The 16,650-nt window shown below is 47.3% G+C and overlaps 3 protein-coding genes across 6 annotated transcripts; 2 read left to right on the forward strand and 1 right to left on the reverse strand.

Moving 5' to 3' along the window:
* Positions 1-1,867: 1,867 nt before the first annotated feature.
* Positions 1,868-2,777, reverse strand: LOC6528075. Its single transcript, XM_002089106.3, has 2 exons — positions 2,429-2,777; positions 1,868-2,370 (listed from the first exon to the last, which is right to left on the reverse strand). Exons 1-2 carry the CDS (start codon positions 2,741-2,743, stop codon positions 1,915-1,917), a joined length of 771 nt encoding a protein of 256 aa, XP_002089142.1. The 5' UTR covers positions 2,744-2,777; the 3' UTR covers positions 1,868-1,914.
* A 1,476-nt stretch (positions 2,778-4,253) lies between these two features.
* On the forward strand, positions 4,254-10,789 carry LOC6528077 (homeobox protein H2.0). Its single transcript, XM_002089108.4, has 3 exons — positions 4,254-5,034; positions 9,768-10,291; positions 10,349-10,789. Exons 1-3 carry the CDS (start codon positions 4,512-4,514, stop codon positions 10,589-10,591), a joined length of 1,290 nt encoding a protein of 429 aa, XP_002089144.1. The 5' UTR covers positions 4,254-4,511; the 3' UTR covers positions 10,592-10,789.
* Positions 10,790-11,624: 835 nt separating this feature from the next.
* LOC6528078 (breast cancer anti-estrogen resistance protein 3 homolog) lies at positions 11,625-16,519 on the forward strand. 4 transcript variants are annotated; one of them, XM_002089109.3, is made up of 9 exons: positions 11,625-11,714; positions 11,776-11,901; positions 11,959-12,111; positions 12,176-12,347; positions 13,271-13,628; positions 13,698-14,690; positions 14,744-15,178; positions 15,402-15,808; positions 15,867-16,519. In XM_002089109.3, exons 1-9 carry the CDS (start codon positions 11,657-11,659, stop codon positions 15,994-15,996), a joined length of 2,832 nt encoding a protein of 943 aa, XP_002089145.1. In that variant the 5' UTR covers positions 11,625-11,656; the 3' UTR covers positions 15,997-16,519. The 4 variants fall into 4 exon arrangements, with proteins under 4 accessions (XP_002089145.1, XP_039226842.1, XP_039226843.1 ...); XM_039370908.1 differs by having other exon boundaries at positions 11,776-12,111; XM_039370909.1 differs by lacking the exons at positions 11,625-11,714; positions 11,776-11,901; positions 11,959-12,111; positions 12,176-12,347 and adding an exon at positions 12,727-12,920.
* The last annotated feature ends 131 nt before the right edge of the window (positions 16,520-16,650 follow it).

The following is a 16,650-nucleotide window of genomic DNA, read 5'->3' on the forward strand; positions in this document are numbered from 1 at the left end:
TGACACCGCCGCGACCAAATCCTGGCCAACGCCACGACAAAGTCCCACAGCAATGCCATAACTTATCCCGACCGCAGTGAGGGGCATAAAAGCTTATAAAAAGCGAGCAACAAGAAAGGCAGCGTGGTGGGGAACGGAGCTCGGCCAACAACCGCTGCGCTTATTGTGTGATAATCACATATGGTTTATGTTAATTTGAGAAATGATAAAAATATTTCGCTTATCATCTTTAATCATAATCGTCGCTGCGCCGTCGTCGCGCCCGAAACGCACTCTGGAACCCACTCGCCCAGTCCGCGCAGCACGCGATCCCTCCCTCCCCGATCCGCGGAAGGCAACGCTGGCTGAGCTCAGGTCCGGTCTCTCGGCGCCGTTTTGATACCAAGGCAATTAGGTCTTTCGGAATGAAATGGATTTGTTGATTGTAACAGAAGTGTATGATTTGAACAAGCCAAACTAGGTGCAGAATATATTAATTATATTAGGATAACAAATGTGATGCTACAGCCTTTTCAATCTTAATCAATTAAAAACCAAACAGATTCTTACTTAGTCGCCATACAAACGTACCTCTGTCCCAAAAATCCACAGTCATAATAATGTTTTCCTTATATTTTTGTATAGAAAGGTATCGGTACTACATTTGACTGGTTATTGAAGTACCCACTTTCAAATCCGCCCCTGATCTGTGACTAATATGTAGCGCGTAGGTCTTCGAGGCGATCGGGACCGTAGGTAACACGAGATTTGGTGGAGACTTACAAACGAGGTACGCGTCGGATAACGCATGCTGACGATGATCGCCGGGTCCTCGAGTCGAGTCTTCGTCGGCTATGGCTGTGGCTGTGGATATATGGAATGGGTATGGGTATGGGTATGGATATCTGGGTATCGGTTTGGTGTGGGTATGTGGCTGTTGTTATTGGTGGCCTACTGTGGAGCCTGGAGACAGCAACACATTCATAATTTCTTCCGATTCGTATCGTTTAAACATTTTAAATTGATTAAAATGCGATAAATCATAATCGCCAACGTCGGCCCGAGCGCAGACACTCTGGAACTTGGTAACTTGGGAACTCGTGAACTAGGGGAATGGAGGACTTGGGGAATGGGGGACTGGGGGTTTGGGTACCTCCTCGGGATCATGTCCGGGTGATGGAACGATTTATGCGCCTCGAACATAATAAAGTGTTAACGGAACGAGTTATTAAGGTAGTCTGAATGGGCCTAAGTTAATAAAGGCCAAAGGCAATTTGCATGGGCAGTGTGCCAGCTCTTGCGTCTAAGGTTGCAGCTAGGCATAGCTCTGGGCCGGGTCTCAATCTCGGCCAGCTATGCTCTCCCACCGATCGACGGACACACAAGATGTCGGGAAATATAACATAAGCCGACCACACGTACGTCTCCCATGCCGCACAGCTGGACGCCGTGCCCAGGCCCAGATCTCAAAACTCTAAACTCCAAACTCGAAGCTCAGTCCTCAGTCCTCAGACGCTGGATGAGGAAAAGCTGGAACGCCGTGTCTTGTGAGCAGAACAATCAATAAATTTGAACACGTGAGCGGACGCGAATGCGGACGGCTCTCGACGGGATCGTACCGATGCTACAGTCTACAGTCTACAGTTCCCCCCAAAAAACAACAGCCACAATTCAGAGCGATAAGTGATCAATGCGCCGTGTCGACTGATTGGGCAGCAGCGGTGCTCCAGGAGGTGGGGCAGTCGAAGGTGCGGGATTTTAACTGGGGGAGCCACCAATTTGTGCTTATCGACGATGCCGCAGAGAAAGTGATTTAAGGTGATCAGGATTTAATTTAAAATCTGCAAGCCAGTTTTTGAACTACTTAATCTAAAATTAAGCAATCATCTTCCAAAGAATTTACTTTATTGCTCCAAAAGCATTCAAGTGGCTCAATCAGTAGCAATCCTCGAAGTTGTACCATGGTGTGGCATCCACATCGTCCGTAATGATGGGCTCCCGACGCGCAGTCGATGGGCCGTAGAGGTTGTAGCGCCTAGAGCCAGCGACGATCTCGCGATAACGCCTCACCGGCGTCCTGGACATGTGCAGCTCCATCAGATCCCAGTCGTTGACGTCGCGGAACACGGAGCGAATCATGTGCATGCGGCCCAGCAGCTCCGTCTCCCGCAATCCCTCGTACCTCCGACCAGTGCGTGCCCGGAATGTCTTGTAGACCTCGCTCTGCTGCTTGGTCTCCGTCGCCGTCTGCAGCTCCTTCCTGTAGAGCGCTCGTATTCCGCGTCCCAGGTGGCGGATGTGCTCGAAGTTACGCACGTTGAGTGCCACCAGGGCGACGGCGTCCAGATTCAGCAGCTTGTGCCCATCAATGTAGTTCTCCCGAAAGGTTTGCTGAAACAAAGTCATAGATTGCATTCCGCCAAAATAGTGGGTAAGGCTCGTTGGTCACCTCGTACTCGGGATAGCCGAAGTTGCGCAGCCAGTCGGTCACGTCGTTGATGCTCCACTTGAAGACCTCGGTGCGGGCTTGGGTATCCACGATGGCGGCGCAGAGATTGAACAGCGAGTCCGGCGAGGCCTTGAAGGGCAGCGGTACGTCCTCCTTGTCGTACTCCACGTCCGGGAACATGTAGCTGGGATAGCGGAAGCAGAACTCCTCCTCCTCCTGCGGCGGCTCGCAGATATCCGGACTCTCCATGCCACTGGCACTGTGCGGCAGCGGGGACGGAATGGAGGAGCACCTGGACGCTGAGAACGACTCCATTCGAGTGGTGGAAGCGCACTGTTCGCGGGCCAAAGTGAATTGAGTTGCCCCGCAACGATTTGGTTGCGGTTTCCAGCGGTTCCTCAAGAATAAGTGCTGTTCGTGTCTGTTTACATGGTTTGATTGCGTTTCGCTTTCATTTGTTGTATGCCCTATAATTTTCCCGGAAAAGTTGTTGGCTCCACTCACTAGGCGCCAACTCATGCGAGAGTTGCACTTTAAATGGGCCAGTAGTTTAAGTAGTTTTCAAAGCAATCAGTATCCTTGAAAACTACATATCCTGGAATGTATCTGTATCTTTTTACTGATAGAAGTGAAATATTATTATTCCGCTTTCACTTTGAAGAGGATAAAAGTGTCATCGACTGGCGTTGGATTTTCCACTCCCATTTCCTTCGCTTGCATTTGCATATCCCGCATTTTCTGGGTCACTTTGTGGGTTGGTGGGCTTGTGGTGCTAGGGAGTTTTTGGCACCAAATCCGCCCACTTGGCAGTTTATGGGAGTCTTGTGCCGGAAAGTATGCTATCTGAAGGCAGTCACGACAATTTTCCTATTAATAACGCCAGTTTCGCGTCGCAATTTCCACATTTCCACTTAAGCTTTCCACCCCGAAGATCTTGTTCGTGTTTCGTTTTGCGGATTTCCGCTTGGGGAATGCGGTTTTTTGATTTATGGCCACCGGCACGGCACTGTTACCCACTTCAACCAGCGCAGACAGCGTGGAGCAGGTGGAGTTCACGCAGATCGCTCAATCCCAGGCCAATGGAAGCCGCATTCCTCGTTCGCGAAAGAGAGATGCCGCATCAGCGCCACCAGCGGCGTGGCTGTGGCTGTGGCTCCGCCCACCGCAACGGATCACTCGCATTGGCCACGAACCACCAACCACAAGCCACTCGCCGCTCTCGCCATGGCCTCTGCGCTGGGAAACCGGAATTCGGATGGGGTGCCTGTGTCTGTGTGGGAGTGGGAGTACGGGAACATATGGAGAAATCGGTAAACAAATCTCGGCTGCGCTCGAGGAAACGATCTCCGACTGAGCTAATGACACAGCGGCATGCTTGTGTGTAAACAAGCGATCTGTACGGCAAGGTATCCCATCTGTGTGTGGCCACAGTGGGATGAGGTCTATGGTAAGTGGTCTAACTGAATCTAGGGGGATTTTGAGTCATTATTATTAGTAAAGAGTTCAATAGCCTTATCTTCAGATCTATTCGTTTCTCATATCTCCTTTTTAAACGGACCTAGCTGGGGTATAACTTCGTAATACTTTCTTGTTAGGAGTATATCCTATATATATATAGGCATCATTTCAGACCCTCATTATGTATTGTTTGTGTATCGCTTATTGCTAGCATCATGACAGCGAGTCCATATCCTGCGCATCCAGCACTTCTTGCCCCACTGTAAGCACCAGGAACACACAATCTCAGCGAGATTAACCCCACCACCAGCAGCCAACCGCCAGCAGAGGGTTCCGCGTTGGCTGGGCAACGATCGATCGGCAATCGATGGCTGGTTGAGGAGCGTGCTCCCTGGCCGGTTCCGATCAGTTCTGAGTGGGATGTCTGGCACGGCGGTGGTTTAATCGGTGGTGCACAAGAACTGAGCAAATTTCGCGATCGTTTTATCGGCGCCCAGCGACGGTGTTTTGGACATGATAGTATCCGTATCCCCAGCTAACTTAACGATCGTTAACGCGTGAAATCAGTTTTGGTGACCCGAGTCGAGATTCGTAGATAGAAACATATAAGCCAGATATCCGAGCAATGTTACTACACGAGAGTGCCGCCAGCATGGAACAGAGTATGCCCGAGAACCTCAGCACTCACATGTACGGCGAGTGTGAAGTGAACCCAGCATTGGCCAAGTGTCCTGATCCAGTGGACGGCGATCAGGACCTGCCCACCAAAGAATCCTGTGCCCCCACCACCATAGTTCCACTTAGTTCGTCGCCAACCACGGCCACAAGCGCCACCAAAGTCAAGCTGAGCTTCAGTGTGGATCGGCTGCTGGGCTCGGAGCCCGACGAATCCCACCGAAGGAGCTCCTCCTCGCCCGCGACCAAGTCCTGCTGTGATGGCAGCATCCTCGCTTGCTGCTCCTTCCCACACTGCTTCAGTCAGGCGAATGCCGAACCCCGTAGGTTTGGACATGCTACGCTTCCTGCGACTTTCACACCCACTTCATCGCACCCGTACCCCTATGTGGGTCTGGATAAGCTGTTCCCCAGCCCCTTCATGGATTACAAATCAGTGCTCAGACCGACGCCAATCCGGGCAGCAGAACACGGTAAGGATGCACTAAGCGTAAAGGCGAATATCCTTTGGTTGCGAAAGATGTTATACAGAACATATACTTATAGAAACATTGAGGGATCTGCATTTAGAGTATCATAACTAAGACAAGATGATGGGAGGGAAACTTTTTGAGTTAATAATAAATAATAATAATTAATAAATAAATATTAAGTATATTGGTATTTATACTTTCGTACTTATCCGTATTCAATTTAAAGTTAAGCAAATATGACATTGACGTATGTTAATGCATAATCATATTTATATATACTTAAGCGCATTTTTAAGATACATTTCATATTCGAGGAATCAGCTCCGTACAAATAGCAATTCAAACATCCACTTGCTTATTCATTCGCTTGGAACCTTTTCTAGTTCCTATCAAAATAATACCTTCTAGATAGGATAAATCATCTGTACTATTTCAACTACATGTGAATACATATGTGCACTTCCAGCGCCAATAAAACTGATCAAAGCTAATCAGATATGGCGATTTGTCAATCATTCTGCATTCTTTTCTCGGAAATATGCAGGATCTCAGGGAACGATCAAAAGACTTGATGAGGAAGCTTCGCCATTTGCCCATCAAAATTCCGCAGCCATTGCGCTCTTTTTTCAATTATGGACTAGAATTATTGGCCATGTAGTGATTGCAGAAAAAAGAGAAATGAAATGAACATTCCTGGAAATTCAGAAAGAGGGAAAACCTAAGGCGCAGCCCCCAATAAATATCTCGTTTTTATTTGAATTATTAGTTGATCTGCAGCCATATTGTGCAATATTCCTGCGGCCAACTGTTCAGCACTTGACGAAAACAATCCGATTGTTGAAATCGACAACAAAATAGTCGGGATTGTTTTGGGTATTTGCCTTACTTCCTGCTGTTTTTGTATATCTGGGGACGAAGACTTCTTATAACCCTGCAGCCTGGGAGCGCACTTTGATCTTGTTTATGTGGAAATGGAAAAATGGGAAATGGGAATAGTGAGGAACCTAATCGGTAAATGTTTCGTTTTCGGTTTTCGAATAGAAATTGTTCATTGTTTAACAAGCTGCTTGAGTTTTATACATATCGTCAGTATTGTACACAATTCTTATCAAGTGGGTGCCAACAATGCGAGGGCCTTAAACGATTCTTAAAAATCTTTTTTGGATAAATGAGATATGTGTTTGGGATTCCTCAATGGGTAAATTGATTAGGAAATGTCTGAGTAACTAATTTATTTCAAAATGAAAGAACGGGAAATATGTAGAGTCTACATATTAAAATTATGTATAAATGGTATTAGCAATCTTAACATGATAGTTAAGTTTTAAAAGCTTATTAAAGGTTAGTCCTAGTAGATACAAGTAGCAACAGATTCAAAAAAGTAGCTGGATTCATCCAACGTAAATTTAATAGTAATAGCCTTAAAATTACGCCGAATTCCAGCCAAAGTTAAATGATGTATCAAAATTAGCGCCAAACTAAAATAAATTACACTTCCCACATTGATGGAGCATTCATGAAAATTATCATCAGTGCTAAGCGGTTTTCAAACACATTTGCTTCGGCCAAAATGGGAGGAGCAATTAGGAAGGCGAATAAATTCGACATAGCTCAATCAACAAGAGTTCGGTAAAGAGGAGAACAGACAGCCTCTGAAAGGCTTCATCAATCCTGTGGCCACCGCAAATAGCCGAAATAAGTGAAATGCAAAAGACCAAAGTGGAAAATTAAGAACAATTTATGAACAAATTACGAGTCAGTCTTTAAAAATAAACTTCAAGCTCACACGGATCGTGGAAAACGTTTGTGCAGAGCAGTTTGTTTATTTGCTTGGGCAATTGGCCCGTCATTCATGGGCAGATACAGATAGCTATCCATCTAATTGCCCTCGCTAATGAATTGTTCCGCCGGCGAGGAGATTGGGAAATGGAATGGGGCACGACTTCGACAGGTGGAGGCAACTTTGGCCCGGCCAGAGACGCGGATCTCTGATAGATTGGGCGCCACGGGTCCAACTACTGAGGCTCAACCAAACTCCATCGACTCCAACTCCAGCGAGGCTCGGCTGCCGTTTAGGCCAACGACAGTGGAACAGGGAACGCGGCTGACCGATGGATGAGTCGCAGTGGAATGAGTGCCTGGAATGGATGAGTGTACGGGTGAAGCTATGCGGTGTTCTTGGGGTCCGAGCCAAAGGCCAAGTATTTACACAACCACCCACTGTGGTGGCCTTTCCAGGAGGAGGCTACCCTGTGGCTGCCCGCCGTGTCCAACCTGCCGGCCTCTGCGGAATTATGCCGTGATGGATTGATTGCATCGCATCGCACATCATAAAATCATGGAGCAGCCAGATCGCAGCCAGATCTCAGCCGGCTCCTCCGCCGACTATTTGTTGCTGTTTGCCTGTCCCGCCTGGCGATGAGTAGTTTGTTGATTGTTGTTGCTGCTCTTCTGGCTGCCGATCGATCCATCCATCGGTCCATCCATCCATCGCTCCATCCATCGATCGATTGATCGTACAGACCATTGTCTGATATGGAAATGGAAATGTCTGAACAATAATCCGGCGCCGTGCGTCTAATTAATTAGCAATTTATATGTTAATCCAACTGTTAGATGCACTTTCAAAGCGCCTGAAGATCCCTGATTAATGACGGGCCCCAGACGATTTCTTTTGGAACTCTGAAGACTCTTTCTCAAGTTCCCAACAGCAGGGGAGGGCCGCTGTAGCAATAATAATTACCACGCACTAAACGGAACTGATATATGTAGATACCACAACATCGGATTAACCTCCGATGTATAAAGAACTACAAAGAATTGAGTAAAAATTGACGACAATTCCCAATTCGCTTAAAAGTATCTCAGGCGATAAACTATTGAAAGAAGAAACGTGATTTATTAAGGGAGGTTATACTTTTGATTTAAATCTGTTGCTAGCTTAGAGAGTTATTATATTTTGAAAGTACATAAATCAGATAAGATATTCTAGTAAAATTCAGATGATCGGATGTTCGAAAGTAGGAACATATCTATATTACATTTATTGTATTGGATTCAGTTTGCCTTGCGGAAGAGGTCATTCAAATAAACAACTACTCCACTTGTCCAGCCGCCAGTCCGCCATTCCGGAGCACATGGCCCACTGGGAGTGCGCTGCTGAACCCCAAAGATCATTCGCAGTTTACCCCAAAGTGAGCCACACTGGGCGATGTTCGCCCAAATCGTAAACGTGGAATTTGCCGGACTAATAAATCGATGCAACTTAAATATGGCAGCGAAATTTACGATTCGCCAACACATCCTGCTGCAGATACATCTGCAGTGCAGGCCCTTGAGTGATTTAAGATGGCATCCAAAAATGATCACAACTCATTAAGATATTTACGGGGCCGCGGGATTGGGGCACACGGTATTTATAAATGTATCTGAACGGCAAAGCAGGCAATTAATGATCTCGCGCTGCGAATGAACCCCAAATGCCCCGCCCAACGGAGGAGGTGTTGAAAATCGGTGAAAACTCATTATAACAAACCCCCGATGGTTGACACAGACCAAATGCCAAAACGGCCAATAAAGGCGTTATTAGCCCCTGCAGATGTGCTGAGATTCCATTGGCGTTCCCGATGCCAATGCACATGCATACAGATGGAGATACAAATGTATCTACAAGTGCAGCAGCGCATTTCCGTTGCAGTGTAAATACACACGATCGAGTAGTGTGTTGCTTAAGTAAATAAAACGCTCGATCTGGAAAACAATTAGGCGCATGCCGCGAGCACACAAACAAATCGAATTCCACCTAGCACAACGTTGAAAAAGGCAATAAAAAATGCTAATGATAATTTGTTGATAAAAGTTGGCTCCAAACAAAGAGAAATGGCTTTCAGCTTGCAATCAAATAATAATATTAAAAACTGAAGGATAGTGAGCTAAATTGTGGTGGGTTTTAAGTGTTAATTGTTTTACTTGATACCAGTATAAGAACGTTTGTATTAGTTGGTTTTATTATCGCAATTATAAGGATTCATAAAACCTTTTTTGTAGCATACTTCTCAACGCAGTCCTTTGAGTCACTGAATGCAGCATTGATCTTGAGTGACGAAGGACTGTAAATTAATGGGATTAAAATAGGGATATTAATGCCAAGTGGATTTTTTCTGTGTGCATGAATTCTCAGATATTTAAAAAACATTTAAGGGAAGTAAAGCACTCCAGTTCGACCTCAACCTCGTGTGCCCCATGTCGTGTTCGATTACCCAAATAATTTTCGCTCTCTGGAGGTAATTGTTGTTGTTTAGATTCGCGCTCGGAGTAAACAAATTTGGTTGCCCCCTAGCCACAAAACGCTTCAAATATATTTTCCAATTAAGTGAAAATTTTATTATAAACAAACCCATTTAAAAAATGTTCAACGTGCATTTTATTGAACAAAATAATTTACTCAAACAACAAAAAGTCGAATTTCATATTTTCTCTGGCGAAAATTATTTTAATTTCTTTGGACTGCGATAAATGTATTATTTCCTCCGGATACAATGTGCATCTACCAAGGGAGGATGTTGCCCATAAGTAATGGTAGTTTTCCTATAAAAATAAATATCGAAATGAGTGCGTAAAAAACGCACCGGATTTGGTATGGCAATAAAATAAGAGTTATGGCTAATAAAGGATGTATGAATCTACCAATTGACTTTAACACAATATATACCCGAATTCAATCCCCCGAACAGCGGCACCCACTTATCCCACGCTGGCCACCAATGCGCTCCTCCGCTTCCATCAACATCAGAAGCAGCAGCATCAGCAGCACCACCAGCATCAGCAGCATCAGCAGCATCAGCCGCATCATCAGCACCATCCCAAACACCTCCATCAGCAGCAGAAGCCCCCGCCACACAACCCGACGACAGCCGCGGCGCTACTGGCGCCCCTCCACAGCCTCACGAGCCTCCAGCTGACGCAGCAGCAGCGGTTTCTGGGCAAGACGCCGCAGCAGCTCCTGGACATCGCGCCCACCTCGCCCGCCGCAGCCGCAGCCGCATCCCAGAACGGCGCACATGGACATGGAGTTGGTGGCAATGGCCAGGGCAACACATCAGCCGGAAGCAATGGGAAGCGCAAGCGCTCCTGGTCACGCGCCGTCTTCACGAATCTGCAGCGCAAGGGCCTGGAGATTCAGTTCCAGCAGCAGAAGTACATCACCAAGCCAGATCGCCGCAAGCTGGCGGCACGTCTCAATCTCACCGACGCTCAGGTTAGTTACAAACCCATATTCTACAACCAATATCTGCTATCCTTAATGCTCGATTAGGTGAAGGTGTGGTTCCAGAACCGTCGCATGAAGTGGCGGCACACGCGGGAGAATCTGAAGAGCGGCCAGGAGAAGCAGCCGAGTGCAGTGCCCGGATCCGGAGGAGTCTTCAAGGCCTCCACGGCATCCGGAGAGAGTACGCCCCAGGAGCCACTCGACTACAGTTCGGATAGCTGCTCCAGCGTGGATTTGAGCGAGCAGGCCGACGACGATGACAACATTGAAATAAATGTGGTGGAGTAGAGAGCTGCTTATGTTATGTACATAGCTCCGTTTACACGTGTAAAATGCCATGTAGATGTATTCAGTGCTAGTTGTAATGTAATGTAAAGTAGATAGAAACTGCACAAAGTGAATTTAAATTATTTCAAACTGTACGATAATCTAAACGTTTATGTGTAAAATATTTATAATAAATTCTGTAGTAAATGAACTTGTGAATTCACTGTTTCATTTATTATTAATCTACCATTCACTATTGCCCAGTACGAAGTTATGGCAATACGCAGTGCCACATTCGTGCTCAACGCGGCAAGAACAGAAAGTTTAATTAAGCAAATACCGCTGCGATCAGCAGAATACGAAGCTCGGCGACAACGGGGAGACCTTCTCTAATCAAGACGACGATAAAAGACGATACGACTGAATGGCCAGAGCAAATACCCCCGGACTGGAGTCAGTTGGTCAAGCGCGGGGGTGCGATGGGTTATCCAATCCGCCGGATCGGATGGAGGATTGTGAGAGAGGAGAGGAAGGGGGAGGGGAAAAGGGGGGCACGACGGATATAGAGCACTAATTAGAAAAACAGTGAGGGCAAATTGTTGGTGCGCGACATTGAAATCGCACTCACATGTGCTTTATTGTCATTGGCGATCTCTTTGGGCAAGTTCGTTAATTATTTCAATTAAGTTAACAGTTAACACTCAACTTAAATTGTAGAAAACTACCAAAATGAATACCCCTTTTTAACTGAATTTAAAAAATATTTATTATTATGAGTTGTTAAAATATATTACAAAATACGGTATAAACAAGAAATGTATTTTATGCATACCTATTACTTTTACCTTACATTCTTGTTTAAGAAAACAATTGAGTAATATATATATGCGTTATTCCTAAAGGGTATTTAATCTTCGGTGTGTGGCATATACCATTTCCGCTCAGTTGAAGTCTGTTTGCTCACGTTCAGTTGTTTTCCCCAAAGCGAAGTGCGCGGTTGAGTTTCAGCTTAGGTGTTGCTACTGCTCCCCACAATTTGTAGATCTTACAGATCGGATCATTGGATTAGCGAAGATAGCGAGCACCATGGGCAACACCCAAGCCCGGCAGCTGGAGAACCGCAATGTGCCGAATCGGAGGAGCAGTGAGTGCCGAAAAGTACGATCTCTGACATCTTAAGGGCCCATTTTGTAACCGCTTCGTAGGCATTTTGTGGAACTTTCGGTACTCGAACACAGTGCGTCGTCGCGAAGATTTGGCCGTGATGGTGCACAACTCCAGGATGAGTATCAGCGATTGGCTGGACCTTCTGGAGCTGCAGCAGTACGAAGGTTTGCCTGATCAGCAGTTCCCCCCACAATCGAGACTGTATATAATATGCTTACCAGGTAACCTACAGGAGTTCAGCATCGTGGACGACGTGGTGGACATCACGGACAAGGAGCTGAAACAATGTGGCGTACGCGGTGCCCATCGCCAGCGGATGGTCAACAGTTTGCTGGGTGTTCGTGCCAAGCGAAGGCAGTCCATGAATCTGGAAGGTAAGCCAGTGAGATAGAGATAGATAAAACGTAGTTACCCCACAGAGATATCTCTCTTGATTAGCAATGAGCAGTCGCCCGCGAGAAGTTCCGCGGCGCAAGAACTCCTGTCCATTGGTTTATCTGGGTGAGAATCCCCAAGATATGGCGGGCAGCGGCGATAGCGGACCCGCTGTGATTACCACCAAGAGCGGCAAGGTGCTGAAGCAACTAACCTTCGATGAGACCTCCACCATGTAAGTGTGCAGTTTATAATGCAACCCTATACAAAATTCATTCAAATTCAAAGCAATGATTATTATGCTAATAGATGTAAGGGTATATCTATTCCCGCTTGCAAGAGTTTTCCCTTCAAACGCATTTGATTGTATTTGTTTGGGAAAAGCTGAAATATCCAACTTCTTCCACAACATCCACAAGACTTCCTGTTACCCTCATTAAACAACCATAACATGGACTCTGCGCATGCTCCGCGAATTTCCCAAAAAGCAAGTTCGAGCGTCCTTAGAGTTTTCCAACAAAACCCAAAACAAACTGCGCGGAGTAGCGTGGTGCACAGAAATCGGCGTGTCCAACCCCCAAAAGTGCACCGCACTCGAGTCCTTTGCCGTGAACTTTTCAGAGCAGATTCGAGCGGCAGGCAGTTCAGACTACTACCTACTACCGAAGGACCTTAAACTGCACTCCTTTTTTCGAGACTAGTTCTGTGCTGGAGAAGTCTAGTTAATCCCAAATGGAGAGTTTTGCATAGAAATCCTTTTTATCGGGCAGCTGGAGTTACGAGCTCTTTCGTACCACTAAGAAACCAGGTTAGGGTGTGTCCTGTCCCAAATTTTCCACTGCAAAATGGGCGTAGCAGGTGAGTGATAACAGAGGCAGATTCGATTCCTAAAAAACTAAATCATCTCGGTGCCATGTAAGTTTAATGCAGTTCCTTCGACTGCTTAAGCGAATTTCATGGTGTTGAAATATTAGACCTGCAAGTTTATTACTACTTTTTTTGCACTTGAACTTCACACATATAGTGAGTTGTCCATATACCAAGGACCAAATCCTGTGGGAGCGAATTTCCGCAAAGCCGCCTGTGGGAGGCCTTTGTGGCCATCAAATTACCCAAAATAAGGGAAATTAACTCTCTCACTCGTCTCTCCACTCGCAGCTACGAGGAACTGAGGCCGCGTTCCAAGTGCAACAGTCCCCATTGGGCCACCGAAGACAGCAGGATGGAGGGCTACGGGAGCAGCAACGCCACCACTCCGCTGGCCACCGCCCAGCCCAGTCCCGGCGAGCAACAGGAGGCCATCGCCCTGAAGAAGGCGCTCGAATGGGAGCTGAGTCTGGACGCCCGCGAGCTGCGCTCCCACGCCTGGTACCATGGAGCCCTGCCCCGCCAGCGGGCCGAGGAGATCGTGCAGCGCGAGGGCGACTTCCTGGTCCGCGACTGCGCCTCCCAGCCGGACAACTATGTGCTCAGCTGCCGGAGCAAGGCGGCCGTACTGCACTTTGTGCTTAACAAGGTGGGTATAGACACATGATTCCGTATTAAAGAACCAGTTAGCATTGCCTAATGTGCGTATATACTTCAGTTGGTGCTTCAACCGGAGACGGTTTACGAACGGGTGCAGTACCAGTTCGAAGAGGATGCCTTCGATACGGTGCCCGACCTAATAACCTTCTACGTGGGATCCGGCAAGCCCATCTCATCGGCCTCGGGAGCGCTCATTCAGTATCCCTGCAACCGCACCTATCCGCTCTCCTTCTACGGCCACAAGATCGTGGGCAACCAGCTCCACACGCAGATGCTGGCCGGCCTCCGAGGTCTAAGTCCTCTTAACTCGCCGATGGGCAGCAATGGGGCAGTGGGAGCAGGTGTGGCCGGTACCTTCCGCTTCGAGCCGCAGCAGCAGCAGCAGCAGCTCTCCCCGATGGCTGGCTCACCGGCCAGTCCGCACTGCTCGCCACCGAGGGCACGTAGAGAGGTTCCTCCGCCGCCGCGGCTGCCCTGCAAGAAGCAACAGCGCTCCCAGAGTCTCACACCAGCGCAGGCCATGTTGGTGAGCAACATCAACAAGCTTCAGGAGCAGCAGCTGCACATGCAGGAGCTGGAAAACGGCAACGCAAACGGAGTAACGCGCTTCCAGACGATCGCCAGATGCAATCCGACCAGTGAGCAGCACCTGGAGAGCAAGTTCACCACCCACTCGCTGCCCAGGCCCAATACGTCGGCGGCACAGGCTTTGCGCCAGCATGCAGTTGCCCGGATCTCGAGCCTGGCGAGGAACTGCAGCCTGGACTCGCCGTCGGACTCGCGGCCACCCAGTCCACCGCCCAAGCCGCGCAAGGAGCCCATGGCGGCGGTACTGGCCTACCAGGCCAGTGGCTCCGACTCGGGGAACGGGTCAGGGGATTCGGCGCTGGGGGATGCATGTGAGGCGAGCGTGCAGCGGGGTGTGATAATCAAGAATCCCCGATTCATGACCACCTCGGTGTCCAATGGGACGCTGAAGAGCTTCACAGAGTTCGACGTCCTGGCCGCTGAGGAAGAACTCTTCACCATGGCCATTGAAGAAGTTAAAACAGTAAGTTGCCTTAAATCTAGCTTAACAAGATTAATCTTAATGAATATTTATAGGCAAGCAAGTTTGACTTTGAGAATTTTGTTACTCTGCTACTGCCATCCGTGGAGAATAAGCCCCTGGACGGCGATGCCCTCAATACCTTCAAGATGATGCTTCTGGAGACGGGCCCGAAGCTGCTGGCGGAGCACATCACCCGCATCGACATTGCCCTGTTCTTGGAGGAGCCGTCAAACGAGGAGGACTACTATCTAAGCTGTTCGGGTCTGGAGCTGCTAACACTGCCCCATGGAAGGGTCTTTAGGGAGGACATAATAGAGCGGACGCAGTGCATCAAGTTGATGGTGGCCGTGACCATACTCACCTGTCAAACGGATCTGGACCGCGCTCAGCTGCTCAGTAAATGGATTCAGATCGCCGTGGAAACCAAGACGGCGCTGGGAAATCTGTTTGGCTTCTGCGCCATCATGTTGGGCCTATGCATGCAACAGGTGAGTACTAGTTTATTGCAGTGTACACAAAAACACGACACTTTTTGTTCGTTTCTAGCAGTTTATGGCTTAGCAAACAAGTAATGACTTCAATGCCCTTTTTATATTCGCAGTTGAAATGTATTGTTTTAGTGACACGTTAGCAATTTGCTCCATCGCAAAATCCATCATAACCGATTCTCTAGTTCGTCTACTTAAGTGTCTATCTCATCACCTTTTCCAGATCCAAAAGCTCGACCAGGCCTGGCACATCCTGAGGCAACAGTACACGGACAGCGCCTTCACCTTCGAGGCCAAGCTGCGCCCCACGTTGAGCATCATGAACGAGGCCTCCAATCCCCAGGCTCCAAACACAACCGTTCCTCACGTGCTGCTGTATGCGCTACTCATCGATCGGCCCGTCATGGACATCATAAACCACTCGAACATCGACGATCGTCCGGCTCTGTACCACACTTGTATTGCTCCTTGGGAATCGAAGGCGGACGACTTTGGCATGACCATTAACTTCCAGCATCTGGATGCCTCGCGCGGCTTCCTTAAGAACTTGGAACTGTATCGGAAGAATGCCAAGATCATCCTGGAGGACGCCAGCCCTCGGCTGGATGAGCTTCTGGCAGATGCCTTTCGGTAATATTGCACAATCCACTTCCCTGGAGTCTCACTCAATACAGCTTTATCCTTGCAGAACCGAGTTCCATGTGAAGTTCCTATGGGGCAGTTCCGGAGCAACGGCAAAGGCCGAGGATCGCCACAACAAGCTGGAAAAGGTGCTGACCCTGATGGCCGACAAGTTCTGCATGATGGCCGAGCAGTAGTAATCTGTGAAATAACATGGACTCATGTTTCTGGCTGATATAAAAAAACTAACTTAAAGCAACCATTGCCAGAACCTCCTACTTACTATCCACAATGTCTCCAGACCCTCCGCAACCTTCAATTTCGAGCTGTCTCTACCTCAGCCTGAGTATATATCATTTCAGCAGAAACACAAAAGCACTTTATGTTACAGTTCAAATACCGATTAATCCTTAGTTAAGTTAAATTTAGAACTATACGCGTATTCAAAAGTTAGTTATCATATTTTTATGGCAAACTCTTTAAGAGCAACCTCACTCTGACGTACTTACTACCAAAGTTTTGTATTTACTACCAATACCATTATTTATTCTATGCAATAACTTACTCTACTATAGATGAGACAATATACATTAATCAAAACATCATAAGCAAACATACTCTCTCACAAAATGATATAGGCATAACACTATGAATGCATAATTTTTGCAGTTTTGTATATGTAAAGATAATGATAATAATAAAGAAAGTACTTAGACCCAACTGAGTTGTTTTTATAATCTTTTTACAGTTTCCCAACCTCTTGTTTACAGTTTCAGATTGTTTTTATATATTTCATTTTATCAAATGATTATCATGACTTTGACAACACTTCTGGGGTCCGTAAATAGCTT

The sequence above is a fragment of the Drosophila yakuba genome, chromosome 2L, assembly GCF_016746365.2.
Source record: "Drosophila yakuba strain Tai18E2 chromosome 2L, Prin_Dyak_Tai18E2_2.1, whole genome shotgun sequence".
Classification (NCBI taxonomy): Eukaryota; Metazoa; Arthropoda; class Insecta; order Diptera; family Drosophilidae; genus Drosophila; species Drosophila yakuba.